Raw genomic sequence first — 18,685 nt, 5'->3', positions numbered from 1 at the left:
AATCCTTGTAGAAGGCATAAATTGCATTCATACTTCTTCAAAGACAAGCTAGAATAACATAAACCAGACCATTAAAAATTAAATCCAGACCTCACTTTAAAAGTAACAGTTTCTGCCTCCTGCCATCCAGTGAAGAATGCAAATTGTATTTGGCATAAGTTCGAGCAAATGTATTTTCTTTGAAGTTGAAAAATAAGAATTTGTGTAAAAATAGTAGATTTGTGTCCAGATGAAGTTGCATAAAAGTTACTATATCCATTGATGGATACAAGAGATAGTTCAGAATTTTTCATGCAACCTTTGAAACTGGAAGATAAGATATTGTTGGAAGTTGGAGCAATGTGGAGGAAGTACTGCTCCAGTACTTTTATGTAAATAAATGAGTTAATGATTTTACATACTTATTGCTCATATTTGCCTACATGTGTATTTTGTTCACCCAATTTAGGCTTGAAATTACAACTAATACTCACAAATTGGTAGTAAAATGTTGAAAACCTAAGTAAAAATCACTCTGTATACTTGCTACTGGATTTATTTAGGAGTGAGGAGAGCATGATAGAATTGGTGCCTTCCTTAAAAAACAAACTCCTGAAATGGCTTTCTGCTTTCTTTCAGAGAAGACATGATTGTTTCATTCATAATGCCTTTCTCACAGTACTGTGAGAAACAGGGTGACCCAATTTAATTTCATTTCATTTTAATGACATTGATTTCTGGTTAGAAAATGTAATGGGCAGGGATCTTGCTGTTTTCTTGGTTTATTCCCAGATGTGGAGGTCAGGAGCAGAAAGGGATGCTGTGGTTTGCTGACAAATATGTCAGTGCTGGCTCAGCTCCAGGAGAAAGGATCTGGCCCCTTCCTCCATCCTTTTCTGATATTTGGAGGGTCCCTTTGGGTACTTGTGCTTGGGGGTGCTCCCAGGAGAAGGAGAGATGAATTATATCCTTGCCCCAAGGATTTGTTGCAGGCTCTGTGAGCATTGTTGACACGGAAGGTGGCTTGGGAGTTAGGAGGAACCACACACGTGCAGTAGGGCCTGTGAAGGAACCAAAAGAAAACATCAGGAAAGGGCTGTAAAGAAGAGGAGGCTGGTTTGAAATTATTTTAGTTAGACTTTTTGACTGAGATAGTTTCAGTTTGGAGTGTAGGCAAGTCAAATTGTACTGTAACATCTGCTAGCATGTTTTAAAATCTGTTTGTTTGGAGAGTTGGGCATGGAGTTTTAAAACTGGAGCAGAATTTGTTTAAAAGTGCTGCTGAGATTTACCTTCGTGTCAAATAAAATGTCCTCCCTAGGAAGATTGCTGGTTTTTAAACATTAGTTCAAATTTATCTTCTAGCCCTTGTGCAGTAATTTATACCTACATCTGATTCAGATTTTAATGGAAATATAATTTAAAATGACTCTTGTTTCAGAGTTTTGTTCATTGCTAACATTATTCAATGCTATCAGTATTTAGTGCTTTTGAGCAGTGGAAATTATTTACAATGTTTGTGGAGCTGTAAATAAGTCCTTGTTGAATTAGAGTTAGGCAGTAAAAAATCTGGTTTGTGTATATGAAATTACCTAAAGTACATGCATATACAAGTGAGATGACCTGAACATGAGTGGGGGGAAAAAAGTTAAATAGTTTCCAAGATATCCTGTGTTTCAGAGAATATGTAAATATGTAACTATATACATGAGGATGTCATGGAAGATATGTGGCTGAATCTTCTTCTAAAATCATAATACAGCTTTTTCTAGTTTACCTTAAGAAGGTTGTGCTGGAGGAAGTTCAGAGGAAAGAGCAAGTATCACCAAGGTCTATAAAACATGATAAATCAGGAAAGGTGGGATGGATTGTGGTTGAATAGTTTAGGAAAGGAGTGGGAATGAAAAAAAAAAGAAAGCAGAAAGAAGTAGCTAAAGGGAGAGAGGTTGAGTGAGTGCTCCTCTCTTCCCCTGGAAGGCTGAGTTACTGCTAGGAAGGTTGAAGCTTGCTGCCAGAAACCATGTTAACTCTGAGGGTAAATATGCAAAGTTAAGAAAAACTGTAATCAAAATTTCTTACTCAGTTGAAATGGAGGATTCCTGAAAAGAAAAATAATTTTCTTCAGAGCCTGCACTGAGATTGCTCTATGTTAGCAATAGTGCTGCTGTTCCTGTGGCAGGATCTGAGCTAAGCTGGGAACATCTGGGGCCAAATTCACAGTACCCCTATCTGTACCTTGTTCTTCTTTTGTCAGCCTGTGAGCCATTTCCAGTAAAAAAATCCATAATAATCTGATTTTGGAAAATGAGAAAAGAAATGCACTTTTTGACTTATCAAGATGATGTCACAAACCAGGGAGTCTAGATTTCATTATCTCAGTTGGCAAGACCTTATGTTTCATTGCCATTGATATGGCCTGTCTTCTGGGTTGCTTGATTTTTCACAAGTTCATGATTTTATTAGTTGTTTGTTCTTTGCTGCTTACTTTTCTTCTGCACATCTTATTCATGAGAAAGCTACAAATTTGTCCTGATAGGAATTTTTCCAATAGTAAGATGATTATTTTCATTACAGGAGGGCAGATCCTAGAGCATGGTTGGATTGGAGTCTTATGTTCAAAATCACTCAATGTTTGACTCCGGGTACCTTTACTTTCAGGAGCTGTGAGAGTGTTTCAACTTGCAGAGAAACCCAGGGGCTCTATGGGCTTCTCCATGAAAGATCAGTTCTCAAGAACATGCAGCAGTCAGTTTTTTCCTTACGGAAGCCATTGCAGGTAGCAGGCATGAGAATGTGAGCATGAGCTCTGGGTCATGGAGCACTTTTTAAGAGTCAAAAAGAGAGACGAAAAAGCCCTTGAAAAGCTTGCCCTAATTTTGGCTGCTGAGCAGTACTTCTCAAAGTACTGCTATGAAGTTAACTGGACTTAAAACTCAGTAACTTGACATGCTGTTATAGCCAGAGGTTGATCCTTTCCTACACTTCTCCTATTCAATATTTTTTGTATGCCTATATTTTTTGTATACCATAAAAATTATGTGAATTCAGAGTTTAATGTTACTCTTTTGATTTGAGAACTTAGAGAAAAAGATGAACTGTGAAAGATCAACCAAACTGAGTTTGGTAAAGCTGCATAACTGAATGGTCTGTGCAGTGTATTGAAGGATGAGTTGTGGTCTTGGAACTGAAATCCAAACCTTTGCATTTTTCCACTTGTATGGGAAATCTCTCCCACTTTGGGAGCAACATGAAAACATATGAAAGAAAAAATTAAATTAATTACTGGCTTCTAGAATAATATGTGCACCAATAATGTGTTATTGGTTTTAATTTTGGTTAATTATAGAGTTAACTAGGAACAAACAAGCATCTGATTCTGTTATTTTCTGAAGATGTTCATTCTGTGTCCTTTTCTTAGTGTATTCATTTTCATCATCCTATTGACTTCAGACATAGGGTTATACAGTGAGGTGCTGAGTATTATTGGTTAGTACTTTGTGCTAATATTTTTCTGATACCTTTCCATATAATTTTTAGTGTACAATAACACAATTGCTGTAATACCCAGGAACCATTCCAGTTTCTTTCTTTAAGCGTTTCTTTGAGTAGATAGACTGGTCTATATGAGTTTTCTAAAATCAGTATACTGATAAACAGCTCTAGGAGAAACTTTATTGTGTCAGAAAAAAGGTTAATAATTATGAGATGCCTGTATTTCCTTTGAATAAATAAGCATGGCTTTATCCTGTTCCTATCCATTTTGAATGTCCTTCTGAAAACTGTTTTCCCGTATTTGCTCATGTGTTTTTTGTATTCTTCTGATGATTTCTTTGTTCCTTCTTTCTCCTGTACAACATGTGAGCTTCAATATCAGGGACTCCCAATCTACGCTTTGTAATCTCTTAAGCTGATTCTTATCTCCATTTCTCCCGTGATGCCAAGCACATGTGCTATATGCTTGGCATCATGGGAGAAATGGAGATAAGAATCAAATATTCCCATCCCACTGGTGATATTTACTGACTAGCAAATGAAAGGGCCATTCTTTGACTTTTTTGGCCCAGTAGTGAATTGTGGCACATTCTCAAGCTCCTCAAGAGAGGAGTGTGTGGAAGCTGCCTGTTAGGGTTTGTTCTTGGCCTGTGTCCTGCCTAGTAGTAAACAGAGAGTGCTAGCTGGGCCAGGGCAGAGCTGTTCCAGGGATTACTCTAAAGGCACACTATGAATGACAACCCACTTGGCACTGGCTAACACAATGGTATAAGTCGTAGTCACTTGTTCCTTATTTAATTGTCTGCTGTTTCATTGCCTTGCATTTAAGTTGTAAGTTCAGTGGAGTCCAGATTTTCTTTTTATGATTGTACATTGACTAATTTTACAAGATTTCAGTACGTGACTGAGACTCCAACTTCCCTTGATGATAATAAATTAGAATGCTTATTTAGTGCAAGGACTTATTATTGCCAAGTACTTTTTTGGTCCATTTATCAGCAACCAGCAGAATTCAGGTTACTTTCTAGTGTCCTCTGACATGCTTGCAGTCTCTCATAGATAGCTGCTGGTTGCCTCCATGAGCCTAGATGCCTGTTTTCACTACATACTAATTTGCTGCTAATCAGCTAAATTACCCTTTTATTTGCCTGTTTGGTTTTCTTGTCAGGTATTAAAGTATGTATTGTATACATACATGTATGTATACTATGTATATTTCCGTGCTTATAAATATTGTGAAACTCTTTCTTTCATTTTTTCATGCCATATAGCCTTTCACATCCTTTGGGCTGGTGTCTTTTCAGTTTGTTTTCGGTTATTTTGGTTTTGTGGGCCATTTAAGAATGTGGTTGTGGGGTTTTGTTTGACTTTGTTATTTTGTTTGTTTACCTGATGGAGCCGCCTCTAAAAGATACAACAGAGTGACATTTGTGTGCATTGGACCTTTCTGCTCTTTTAATTTTCTACACCCTCACCCTACAGTTTTTAAGATCTTTAAATAATGATTCTGACAACTTATCAAGTTTGTTTTCTGGTCCAAAAAAAAGAAAGACTCTTCTAGGGTTTTAGTTCAAAGGGAGTTCTTTCACCATTCAGCTTGAAGATACCCAAGGAGGGGACAGAGTTTTGCAGTTCACTTTTCAGTTTGATATGTGTTTTTGTCTTTCCTGAGTAAGTTTGCTGTGAGAATAGAAAGTATGCAAGCACAACATGTGCAAAGTGTAATATGAAACATGATTATTGGTTGGCTAAGATGTGTAGCAGACAGCCAGGACCTCCATGCTGCTGGTCCAACATGCTGTTAGTCAGTTCACCACTCCTTCTGAGATACCCAGCTGCTGTAGATGTTGAGTTGTTACTTTTTTAGGTATTCCAGCACTTTAAATCTCTGCATTTGTACATGTCTAATGTCTTGAAAATACCTCTCTCTTATGCAGGAGTTCTTCAGCACATACCCTTGACTGACTGACTGCTAAAATTGTATATGGAGAGATTTCTAGTTGTTAAGCAACTTCAACCTTTTTTTTTGTAACAGAGTGGATGTCTTGGAAATACTGTGATGCTATGCAGTAAATGCATGCTCACATCAGAATTGTTTTAGACCCTCAATATTAAATATTTTATTACACATTCTTTTAAGCCATGAGGGAACTTCTAATAAAACATTATATTTAGAATAATTTCTTTATACATTTTCTTCCTCTCTGTAATCATGACATTTTCTATTTTAAAAAAGAAAATATCATCATTCTTTACTTTGTCACCTGTGTCTTTGCTGTACATTATGTGCAAACTGGACCAAGTCTAACTTGCTCCATTGAGCAGGTTGAGAAATGTGTATTGTATGGTTCATTAGGACCAAAATTAGCATGAGATTATTTTGCCATTTTCAATGTAGTTATACAGAAATTTTAAGGATGTATTTAAATTCCATTACACAGAGGTTTTGATTTCATATTAGTCCTAGCTTAATATATATGAGATTAGTTGGGGGAACTATATGTGGTAAAGGAACAAGTAAAATGGTTCTATTCTTAGCATGGCTTGGGTTGGAAGGGACCTTAAAGATCATCTGGGCAGGGATCCACCCCCTAGACCAGGTTGCTCAGTATCCCATCCAACCTGCCCTTGAACCTCAAGGGATGGGACATCCACAGCTTCTCTGGGCAGCCTGCTCCAGTGCCTCACCACCCATTGAGTAAAGAATTTCTGTTTAACATCTAATCTACATCTCTTCTCTTCTAGTTGGAAACTATTCCTCCTTGTCCTACCATTATCTGCCTATGTAAAAAGACACTCTCCCTCTATTTTATATTCCTTGACTGTCTCTCAGCCATGTGTAATTCAAGACAAAATGCTTTCAGACATACAGCAACATATATATAATAATTTCTAGAATTTAAAGTTCCAGTATTTGTAACCTAGTCTTCAATTTTGTAATTCTTTCCTCTGTAATATGAGCTTCAATTCTAGTTAGCTGTACTTATTGTGTAGACTTAAGGGCACAGACTTCTTTTTGCCTCTAAAATTCTGTGGGTGCTCTAAATCAGCTTATAAGTTGTCATTTGCAAGTAGAAGTCACATCCTGAATAAGACGTGAGCTTTATAATTTACTTCTTGTAGTAACAAGTCAGTAGTGTATATGTTTTATGGTTGGCCTGTTATTAATTTGTTGTTTTTATGAGAACATAGGTACCTTTTCACTGGAAATGTAAACTCAAATATAAATGTAACTTGCTATAAATTCAAAAGAACAATTTGTGAAATGTTGATGGTTTTAATAAAGTTTATTAACTAAATATCATAATTAGCTAATAAATAGAAATAATCTAATAATATATAAAATAAAATTATATCAAAGTTTTATATAATTATGATCTAAAAGTAGGTAAATATTTATACATTTTTATGCCATGCTAATAAAATAATTAGGTTCTAAGAATTTATTTGGCCCTTGCTCAGAGAAAACAAAAACTCCATGGATGGCCCTTTTTAAACTGTAAGGCCACATGTTCTTAAACCATTAAAATTGTGCTTAATGAACCACCAGATGGAGCAGTCAAATCTCACTCTTTTTGTCAGCCTCTGTGCAAGGTAGTTTCTCTCTCTCAGCAGGGAGAGAATCTGGAAATACAGGCAGACTTTACTACTTGAACCAGTAATTTGAAAACCTTTTTTAGATCTTTTCTGTATGTGCATTTTTTTTTCCATAGGCAGATTTACATTGTCCTATAGCTTTAGTGTTACAAATGATGTATGGAACATATCCTGCATATGGAAATGATGCTGACACGAATAGCTCTATGGAAGCAGTTACTCATTTCTTGAATTGAGTCCTATCCTCAGGGAAAAAACACAAAACATGACAAGGAAAAGGTACTCTTGTTTGAGGATCACAAGCCAGATTTTTGAAATTTGGGAGGTTCAGAGTTGCATATTTACACACGACTCTCTATGTTTGTGCTTAAGAAATCTTGGTGGAGCTGCATATTCTCTTCCTACTTACCCTAAGTATCTTTAGGGTAGGTTATGCTGCAGTCAAGTGGGTACAGGAACAAAAAGAAAATATACAGTAATGTATAAGAAGGAATGTTTTCACATTCTTTGTTTTACTGTAGTTTCATAGCATTACTAAGACAAGATTTTTCTGGGAGGTGTACAAGTTTGTGAATATATATATTTATATAAAATAGAATGTATGTGTGCTATTAAAAGTCACTCCAGTGAGTCTGTTCCAGTTTAATACTTCAAGGATCATGATATGTAGTTAACAGGACATTATCCCAGAGGTGGGGAATAGAGCTATGTGTGAATATAAAATCCTGCAGATTTTTTGCTTTATTCTTTGCCTCTGTCATGTCTGTGAAAGTCAGAATGTTCTGCATTAAAGATTGTCAGCAGGTGTCACTGGAGAGGAAATGTCGTTGTGAAGCAGCTGGATGCAGTTCTTGGAGTGCCTCAGCCCAGCTCCCAGCTCTGAGGTGGGAACTGCAGCAGGCTCAGGTCTCCTGCCAGCTTTGGGTAGCAGTGACACACAGCTTTGCAGAGCAGGAAGCTCATGCTGGGCAGAGCAGAGCAGTGCTCCCCAGGTGACTCTTTAACCCACGTGCACTTCATACAGTTCTCAGCTGAATCACGAGGTGAGCAAAAACTTCTGCTCTGGCAGAATCCTAACCAGTGTCATGAGCTCAGGGCTGGTGACAGCCACGTTTCTTTCAACTCTGCCAGTCCTGGGTCATCCAGCAGTGTCCTGCCAGCTCCTGCCTGTCGTGTTCCAGAGCACTACCACAGTAAATCTGTGTCAGCTTATATCAAAATACATGGCATGCTAGGAATTTTGTATTATGCAGGCCCAAATTTTACTTAAAATATAGTATAAAGGTGACTTGCATTTACAGAAAAAATAGGACCTTACAAAGGAACTCAGAAATACAATCTTAAATAAATGTAGGTTCCCAAAACTTTCTGGTGTTTGCTGTTTCTGCCAATTTTTTTGTAACACACTGAACCTTATCAGTGTACCCAGGTGTAGGTTCAGTTATCTCCCATGGGAGATGTATTACTGATTTGCCAGCAGGGGAGTTGTCACTCTCTTTAAGCAGACAATGTCTGGGGAAGGGCATACCAGTCCCCTGTGAATGGAACTGAATGTTTGGGAAGAAATCCAGTTGTACTGCTGGTAGCTCTTTTCCACAGAAAGGTTACTCTGAAATCAGTTATAAAACAAATTGGTTAATCTGTTATTGTTACCAAGTTTTAAAGATCACTGCTAAGAGAGTCTTAGGGAATGACTATTCTTACAAGTCACTGAAACACTTAGGGAGACATTTAATTTTTTCAGTGAGCAATTGTTTTTTTTTTTTTCTTAAACAAATGTACCATTTACATTTTGACTTCTCTTCAAATATATCCTTAAACATTCTAATGTATCAGCATAGTTTCTCTAAAAAGAAAAAAAAAGCTGCAACAACAAATTGATATGAATTTTAGGCATGTTGCCATCATAACAACAGTTATCTGTGCTATTGTGGACCTAATCTTACTTTGCCCTAGAAAATTTTTATAAGGATTAGGAATGAATTTTCTGACAATGCTTAAACAATTTGGTCACTGTTAAACCCTGCATTTAGATGTGTGGTTTTAGCAATTACTTTTTTTGTTTGTCTGGATGGTGTATATAACATTTTAAAGTAATAGAAAATTCTGCTTAATAGAGGTTGCTTTTGGAATGGTCTACATGTCTACATCCATTTAGGCAGTAGGAAAAAGAAAAGGAAAGAATGTGAGTTAAGTTGTCAAAATTATGCTGAAGTACAGAAACAGAATAAAATAGTAACACGCAAATGTCTATCACCCCTGGCTGTATAACCTTTTGATCACAGCCTGTACAGGAATTAGTTCAGGACATGTGTAGTCGTTTGATTTTTTACTTTGTAATGGGGGTGGAGAGTTTTTGAAGGGAGGGAAAAAAAGTTATTTTAAGGATTTTTTGTAAGGTTATGTAGCTGAATTAATTAAACTGTAACGACATTGTCACCTTAGGTAAGTTCTCCTATTTTTGCTGTAGTCTGGCTTTGAATGGAATATGTTTTGCTCGACTTCTCTTTTGGCAGGAAAACTCAAGTTCAGGTGGATGCCTGCAGCCTCTTCCTCCAGGCTGAATGGATTGCAGCAGTTTGGTTCTGTCAATTCAAGCCTGTACTTGAGCATGGCTGTCAAAAGTGGTGCTGGCATAGCAACCCTTCAAAGCAGCTTAAACTGCATCAGGCAGGGAAGAGTCTTGGCATATGGGTCTTCCACATCCACTGTGCTATGGGGTGTGGGGGGAGACAGTAACACAACAACCAGAAACAGTAGTTTAGCTGGGAAAAAAAATATTTTGATGCCATTGATCACTAAATTGTAAAGTCAGTGCCTGCAGATTTGTCACCATTTAAAAGAAAACATCTGGCTTTGTTTAGCAGTTGGATAGCTGAGCAAATTGCTTGAATTAGGGTTTGTGTAAAATGACCTTTGGCTCTAAAAAATGCTATCCAGCAGATCTTTTATGGATATTTTAAGTTAATATGTTACTTACTGCCCTTGTCATGAACAAAAATACTCCACAATATCTCCATACACACAGAGGGCAATTCATCATCCTCAGATGTCAGAAGAAGTCCAGAAATCTGTAAATCTGACAGTGGCTGCACTGTTAGATTTGCACTGATGTTTTCTCTTGACTGTCAGTAGATTCTCCTCAGTCAAGGCCAGTTATCAAAACGATCTATCTTAGGACTTGTTGACTTTTGTGAGTAGCTAAGGAAACTAAGATAAATGCATTGCAAAATTACTGAATCATGAAGGTTGGATAGCAAAGATCTCAGCCGCTGCACCTGTGGGATTGAAGGCCCAGTCCAGGTTTTCTAGGGTGAAGGTTCATTTTGTTTCTTTCCAGTTTCACTGTCACGATCATCTTCCTCAGAGGAGTCAAGAGCAATTGAGTCAATCCTGGGTGGAGGTGGGGGAGATGAAACATCACTGGCAACGCAGTACTAAACCATTGACAGAGAACTTGGAATGCTGGTTGCAAAAGCCATAAATAGCAGGGTGTTTCCTTGCTGACTCTTTCAGACCTGTATCCTTGAAGGGGTTCCTATCACTTGGTTGTGCAGAAGTGCCTTCTGTCTTCCAGTCTGCTGCAGAATGGTGGGTGATGTTCTGTAAAACTCCCGCAGAGGACCTCCAGAAACAATGTGGTCAAGCCCTTATTCTGGGATGCCAGTGGAGCACACCCCAGCCTCCTCCCAGTGTGTGCTTTTACATGGTCTTATTCAGATGGATGCCAACTTACCTCACTTTCACTTTGAATTGATTAGCTTGGATCATGGTTTGAATCGAAAGCTGTGGAGCAACAATGTCATGACATTGATTTAGCTCAAACTAAATAAAAGACCAAACTTATTGGCTTCAGCATATTGCTCTGTTGATTTGACAGCCTAATTTCTCCTTTGGTGCTTTTAAAGTTTTTTTGTTACCTGGCTAGAAATGTAAACAGAATATGCTCATGCCTGAAAGAAGAGGAACTTGGATGAGCTCTAACAAGTTTGATGTGTGTTTAAAGACAGACATTCTTTTAAGGAGCTATGTGTCTTTTTCACCAGAGGTTCTTGTTTTTTTCAGTAGTTATAAAAAAATTCACAATTGGTCCTATGTCAATCCATAACCCCTTATTCAGAAGTGTGTGAATTTATGTATTTGTATATTTACATATAGAAGTCTTTCTCTAGTAAATGGTCCAGCAGTTTGTTTGCAAAATTGTAACTATTTTGCCAAAGAATCTGAAAAAGAGACTGAAAAACATTCAGTCTCTTCACCGAGCAATACTTTACTAAAGAGATGTACTTATGCTGCAAGTGTTTTAATAAACTTAGTCTTAGCTAAACACTGCACTTAAGCCTATCAGAAGCAAGTATGTTCTTTTCTAATGAGTTTAATTCTGGATGCAAGGCCCAAATACCATTTCGAGTTTTTTGTGATCTCTGTAGAGCTTTGGTGGTCTGGAGTGCTGCTAGCAGAGCAAAGGAAAGCCTTGTTTCCTCCCCATGCATCTTTGTTCTGGTCCTTTTTTGTGTGTCTGGTAATTTACCACCAATCAAACTCCAGTCTTTAGTCCATCGCTTGAGTCAAGTGGTGAGGTCAGTTTTCCACTTCACAGTTCACCAGTCAATCCACTGCTCCCTGATTTGGCTGGAAGAATATTGTGAGAGACTTGCTTGGAAGCTGTGCTACAGTTAAACGATATTTGCTGCTGTCCCTTTGCCTGCAGACACAAAGGCATACTGCTCAGGCAAGATTTGCCCTTGCTAAAGCTGTGCAGGTGGTTCCCAGCCACCTTGTTGGCCTTCATGGGCTTGGGGCTGCATTCCAGAAGGATTTGTTCCATAACCATCTCAGTGTGTAGTTTCCCAGGTCCTTTTCTTTCCCTGCTTGTAGAGGTGTGGGATGTGGCTTGTCTAGTCCCTGTTCATCTCCCACATTAGCCAGGACCTTTTGAAGCAGATCAGACAGGGCTACAGTGCAAAATGTCACATACAGTACCTAATATTGTATCTAAGTCTCCTGCAGTTGTATTAGAATATCTTCCCCAGGGTAACTTGGCTTTGAGGTATGGAGACTGCAATAGATATTTTTTGTTGCTTCTCTGACTTTCTAATTTAAATTCCAAGTTTCAGCATAGAGGTTTCTTTACTTGAATTGGTCTTTTTGTGCTGCAGAATTAAGCTTGGGACCATTCTCTGACTTTCCTCTTTCCAAAATATTGATGTAAAACTTTTGGTTTAGAGGACAGCTGCATTTTCACTGAGGCATAAAGCTGAGCAGTATGTTTAATTCTTGAAATTTGTTCTCTTAAAACATGAATAATGGTAAGAGTTGTGTGAGATTGAACAATCTCATGCTTTTCTAGTGGTCTTAGAAATTTTTATAACTGCAGGAGTATCATACACAGATTAAGATCTAGACCAGCTATTAGCAGGAAGATTATAAAGGGCTAAAATATGGTGGTCAATATCTAATTATCAGATGTGTATTGTAATGTGCCTCAGAAGATAGTGACAATAAAATAATTTGCAAGGGTAAAAACCTGCAGAGATTACAAAGGCAGTGCTATCCTGTGCAAAGTTTGAAAGTGTGTTATAACTTAATTATGTATTTTTACTAGGAAAATGGAATTACGTCCAGTTTTACAGTTAGTTTCCTATGCTTTGATACTATTAATGGGTGTAAAAGTAAATATCAGCACTTTATTCTTAAGGTGTCAGATGAGCTTTGGGACAGCGAGAGAGACTCGATGTGCCTGTGGTTGGGAGGAATGAAATCCATCCTTAGGGATGAGCAATGTGTACTGGATTTGGTGGTACTTTTCTTTTCTGCAAAATGCCCTTTCTGACCTCAGAACATTCTTCTGTTGCTCCTCTCTTCCCTTATTTTCAGCAAATTCTTGCAGACACCTCTGCCATCTGAAGGTGTTAGGCTGGGCTATTCAGGCAGGGCTTGGGCAGAACTCATGGCTAGGGACAGCAGTGGGGAAAATGGGCAGAGAGAGCTGTGTGCTGGAGGAGCAGGGAGGAGTTATCACTCAGGGGAGTGGGAGACAGTGAGAGCTTTAACACCACCATGAGGCACAGGCAGCCTTTCCAAACTTGTTTGGGAGAACAGTTCGTTATTCTTTTCACAGACGCGTGTGTGCCATGGGAATGACAGGATCGCTTGAAATGAGTCAGAAAAGACGGCCCATACAGTACAGTCTCATTTACCATTTCTGAGGCTGTAGCAAGCAAGAATTTTTCATCTGTTGATTTGTGTTATGAAAATCCCCCCCTGCCTTGTTCAGTACATGCAGGTGGGGAGAGGTGAGTGTTCAGGACCCTGTGTTCTGGAAGTGAGGCAGTCCCTCAATGCCTGCCCTGGCAGAAGAGGAGCTCATCCTTCAAGGAGGAATGCAGAAGGGTCATTGGATGGGTGTGGAAGCATCAGGCATTTGGCATACTCGGTCTGTTGTTTCTTTTGCAAGAAGTGTTTCTGGCTTAGGAGAAAGCTGGGTATGTGTTCCTTGGTCAGTCCAGATGATCACTGTCTCTTGAAATACATAAAGACTGGACACACTTCTCCTCCAAACAAACCATCTCCTAACAAGGGCATGCTGTGAATAAAGCAGAGTTAGGCAGGTGAATGTTCCTCCTGCTGATACCATGCTACAGGGTACATTTAAAGTCAGCAGTGGCCAGGGATATTCTGTGGCTTTTGCTGTTGACTGACATGTAGGATTGTGAAAGAGAGTGTTCAGTACCTTGGGTTTGATCCAGAATTACAGGGAAACAACTTGATTAAAAGTTTATTTTCATTATTATTAATGGATCCATATATTGATAAGTCTGAAAGAGCTGTAAGCTCTCATTAGCTTTACTATTTATATTTTATCCCTTCTAAGCTTCTCTTTGTTTGCTTTTCTTTCTCACATTTTAGTTTCTAAACAGAATTTTTTTTTTTGTATTTTGGATGTCCTGCATTGTGTTTTGGAAGTCCTGCAGTATGTAGATAGGCTGCAGAAAACCATCTATTTGTACAGAGGAAGGCTGTCTCTGCCACAGAAATAGTTTTATTGTTGTATCATTTGGATATGATTACAGTAGATTTAATACTTTAGTAAATTCTATTAGCTATAATTCTCTAATCATCTGGCTTTTGCAAATGCAAGTTCTGCTTTTCTGTTTTATCTTGAACATGTAATTTGGAATACAAAATGTTATTTCCTGGGGGTTTTTATTTGGAGTATATTTTTCTTATATAAAATTATGTTTCCATGCACACATCTGTTACATATGAAAAGAATTAAATTACCCTATTAATTTGTAAAAAGGGGTAAGTTTTTCTCAAGGGTTGTTTGTGTTTTCAGTGTGCTAGAAGTAAATCTGCAGCTTGGGATGTTTTACATAAATTTAAAAAAACCATATTTCCTAAACACAATTGCTTCGTCTATGCAGTTGATTAAACTTGTTCAGTGCACCACTGCTGAATATAAATAATAACTGCAGCAGTGGTATTGATTACTTGGGTGCCTGAGCTTACTGTTGGCTCAAAAGCACTAAGAAACTTCTCTCCTGTTCTATCCAGAGAGGAGGAGCTTTTTCCCCCCACCTTGTTTCCTGAGGGTTGATTCCGGGCTCCTAAAGCCCCGAACTCTTCCCAAAGGCTGCGAGTCACTGTCATTGCAGTGAGCTAATGCAGTAATCGATGCTTGCTCTACACTGCAGAGATTTGTTTTGCTGACAAGAGCTCTCGTTAGCCCTGTCTGCTGTCACTGTGTTCCGTGTTTGACACTGCAGAATAATTTGGCTTAGAACCAGGACGCAAGGACCTCATGACTTCTCTTAGATCGTCTCCTTCACACTGAAGTGGATTTTTGCTGGCATTACGCTTTTGCTACAGTTGCAGGCTGGATTCAGCAACCTACTAGATGCCAGCTGTGCTTTAAACATTCTCTTGCTGAAGCTGCTATGTTTGCTGGGTTTCTCCAGTTTCTGCTCCAAACGTTGCATTCAGGGACAGGTAAATAAGGAGCTGAGGTTTTAATTATATTTTTATATTTCATATTTTTAAACAAAGTTATATCCTTTTATGAACAGATTTATTTAACTATGCAGTTTTAGTGGAGTTGTTGTATCCTTGGAATGTTAAAGTCTTAATTGTAGCATATGTTCAGCTTAAAGAGGGAATAAAGAAACATTTTGCTTTTAAGTCTGTGTTTCAGTTATGTTTATGTTTTGAATGCTCATGTGATAAATATAATTTGACAGTAGTGATGCTCTATGGAATGAGCTTTTAAACAAAAATCTGTATTTGGAAAGTGCACATCAAAGTAGAAATGAGTTTCTGAAAAGTAATTGTAATATTCCTATTGCATTATGAGTTCTGCATTTTGTAGAAGTCAAGGATAAAGAATTTAGAAGTTTACTTCAGGATACAAGTGAAAATTCCTGTGTTTTATTTCTTGATGGCAGAAGACAATTGACAAACCCTCAATCTCCTGAATTATTCTTTTCTTAGGAGCTTTAAAAAGTTCAGAATGGAATGTGATTGTTTTTCGGGTTTTTTTGCATATTATTTAGGAGGCAAAATCATCAAACTTATGTACATAGAATAAAAATGTTTTTGTTTACCATAAGATGCAGGTACGGTTATAATAATATATGGGTTATAATTGTTCAGTTCTGGTTATTTTGTACATTATTTCTGCTTGATCATATTGATGCATTGCACTTTCTGCTCAGGGAAGGACATCAGTTTTTCCCTTTTGTATTTGAAACAAGGTTCTCAGCTAAATTGCTGAAGGGTCACAGGGGAAGGTGAGACGAAGGATTCACCACTGCAAGTTCCTTGGGGATTATTCAGTGTGTTGAGAATAACAAATACCTTTAAAATCCTATAACTAACTAGTTGATAACACTGTCTATAAAAATTGATTTTGGAAAACAGTTTTTTTCACTAGAAGAATTAATCCTAAAGATGTATGATAGAATAAGTTATAAAAGAGGTTTTATGCTCTTCAAAATATTGCTTCAGATACTCTATTTTTAGATGCATATGTTAGAAATCTTTGTAATTTCAACAGAGTTTAGAGGAGAATTAGAGTTTACTGAGGGCAGAATATTGAGGGAGGCATTGGAGAGAGTGTGATTTAATAGCAGTCAAAACAGATAGAACAGAAGCAGCAGCAGGAGTATCAGGAAGACAGAATGCTGAGGTTGGGGGGACAGTGGTCAGCCTTCGCTCTCCATGGAGTGTAAAGGATAGCACTGAGAGCACCTTTGGCTAAGGTCAAAGCCTTGCACTCTCTCACACTTAGTAAGTTGTTTACAGGTACATAAAAAAGCTAAATCCCTGTTTCTTCTCCAAGCTGTTCACTGTGTAGATGGCTGTAAACTGCATTCCAGAGGTCTCTTGCACATCTTGGCATAAGTAGGTGAAGAGGGTGAAATAGGATTGGGATTGAGAGATACAGAGCAGTGGCGTCCTGTGTTGCAGTGATTCAAGGCTGTGCTGTGGGCAGTGGACAATCAGCAGCATGTCTCCAGCCTTTGGAATAGCATGGACCTGAGAGATCTAAAAGATGCTTCAAAATCACCCTGAGCCCCACACCCCCTGACTATAGAGTCATAATGGACTATTAAACCAGGCTATCTATAGCTCTCTGTCCATTAAATTTGTATCATCTCTCCCCCATAATGATACTTCAGTATCATTATCCTAAATATTCCTCAATATTCCTCTCTGAAAACTGATCTGTGTGCTGCAAGGACAGAATCTGAGCGAATGAGCTGTCATCAAGGTCAGCTCTTATGTTAGGGTATTGGTTAAGTACAAGGCTGCCCAGAAGACAAACCATGCTGGACAATAACACAAAACAAAGTCCACAAAATGAACAACAAAACCTTCAGTTCCTCACCAGTCTGACCTTTGGAGGTATTTTTGTAGCAAAAGTAGGAATGTCTTGCTCTCTGGCCAACCCTGTAACTCCCAAGAGGCAAGGCTAGTGCTTTTCCAACAGCAGCCAGGCTTGTGTGCCATCCTCCCCTGTTACCATTGAGATCAGTTGTATCCACCTCATCCTCTTCTGCACTGCTACTTCTCAACTGGTGGATTTTTCCCTGTTTCTATACCTGTTTATCCTGCTCTGAGTGTGGAGCCATTTCCTTGGCTGCTCTGAGCCTGATCCTCTATTTCCAGATTGTTTTTTTCTTCTTTGTCAGGATAGCTTGGAAGTCTGGTTCTGGCCTACTATAAAAAGCCATTCCTTTGTCCTTGGGGTCAAGTCTCTTACAAGTCTAATATGTTTCTGTTTTATTACATGGAACAGTAGTGTGAGTGTTGACTATTACTATGTTCCAGACAAACACTACAGACTTGCTTTATGAATACTTCAGGGGGTATTTGTTATCAGTTTTAGCCAAATATTGTTAGAATATATTTAGAATATTATTTTCTAAGTAGGTTTTCAGCCTATGCTAGACACTTTTTCTTGTGTGGCTCTTAACATGGCATGCTCATAAAAAAAACTCCTGCTCAAATGAATGTATTTGACATTTGCTGATAGAGCCAAATAGTAGCAGGTTCTTTACATAGTATTCTTGATTGGCAACTACTTGGTAGTAAATACTAAGTAGTAGGGACTAAATAGTTGCAGAATTCTCTCAGTTGTCTTTGCATACATTGTATTTTGTGTTCCTGAATGTCTTGAGTGCTTCCTGGTACTTGATCACTCTAAGGAGCACACTCACAAGGAACTTTCCATTGATTCTTCCAGAAAATGGAATATTTATGATTTAGTTGGTCAGTCTTTTACTGCATTGAATTGGCCTGGTTCTACTTTTAATGTTGATATTATTTTTAGATGCTTCCATGATTGCTGGTCTCCTTTTGTTGTTGTGGTTGCTTTCTAATTTTCTCTAAGTGTGGAGTATTTTGCTTTGGTTATTTGGCAATAGGATTTCATTGGTTTTGGTTTTGGTTTTTTTTTTTTTTTTTAATAGGAAAGTTTTGGGCTTTTTTTCTGCTCAGCTTTGGTCTGTTTTTGAAGATCATGAGTTTATTCATGGTCACATTCATAACTATTTCCTCTCTACTGGTGGGAAGCAAAGCTCCAAAGATCCCTTGCTCATTGTTTTGCAAGTGTCAGTGATTTCTCAGAGTGCACTCTGAAGATTCTCCCTGCAGTATTCCCCTCTGAACTGGAGAAACAAAACTCTCATTATCTTCTAGTGCAGCATAACTGAGGATACTTATGAATGATAGTTAAAAAACAGAAAACAAACAGAAACAATAACAACAACACCAAAAAAAGAAAAAAAAACCCAAAAAACCCCAAATCAACAAAAAACTAAACCAAAAAACCCACACAGTGCTTCTTATGTGTGGGCTGCTGCTTTACAGCCTTACAGCCATTTTGTTTTCTGTTTTCTTCATCTTTGTTAAAATTTCTTGCTATTGGGAGTATAGAAACAGCCTGGAGTTTGAGCAGAGTTTATTTGCAGCTTTGATTTTAAATGATAATTTGTTAATAAATCAGTTTGTAACAAATACTAAAATTAAAAACTTAAGATTTTTAAAACTCTCAGAAGAAAAATACCAAAGGAGACCCAAATGGAAATATTACCTTTTTTTGCAATCAACACTA

General features: G+C 37.9%; 1 protein-coding gene across 48 annotated transcripts in view; it reads left to right on the top strand.

The window, feature by feature from the left end:
• Nucleotides 1-18,685, top strand: part of RIMS1 (regulating synaptic membrane exocytosis 1) — a 307,441-nt gene that overhangs the window by 154,800 nt on the left and 133,956 nt on the right. Inside the window, exon 1 of one of the 48 annotated variants that reach the window (XM_074538433.1) lies at nt 14,712-15,060. The exons of the other annotated variants lie outside the window; for them this stretch is intronic. Coding sequence (XP_074394534.1) covers nt 15,009-15,060 — 52 coding nt within the window. The 5' untranslated portion in view covers nt 14,712-15,008. Of the gene's footprint in view, nt 1-14,711; nt 15,061-18,685 lie in introns of those variants that run through there. 48 annotated transcript variants of the gene reach the window in all.

The sequence above is a fragment of the Zonotrichia albicollis genome, chromosome 3 (assembly GCF_047830755.1).
Source record: "Zonotrichia albicollis isolate bZonAlb1 chromosome 3, bZonAlb1.hap1, whole genome shotgun sequence".
Taxonomy (NCBI): domain Eukaryota; kingdom Metazoa; phylum Chordata; class Aves; order Passeriformes; family Passerellidae; genus Zonotrichia; species Zonotrichia albicollis.
This window is presented reverse-complemented; position numbering and strand designations above follow the sequence as displayed.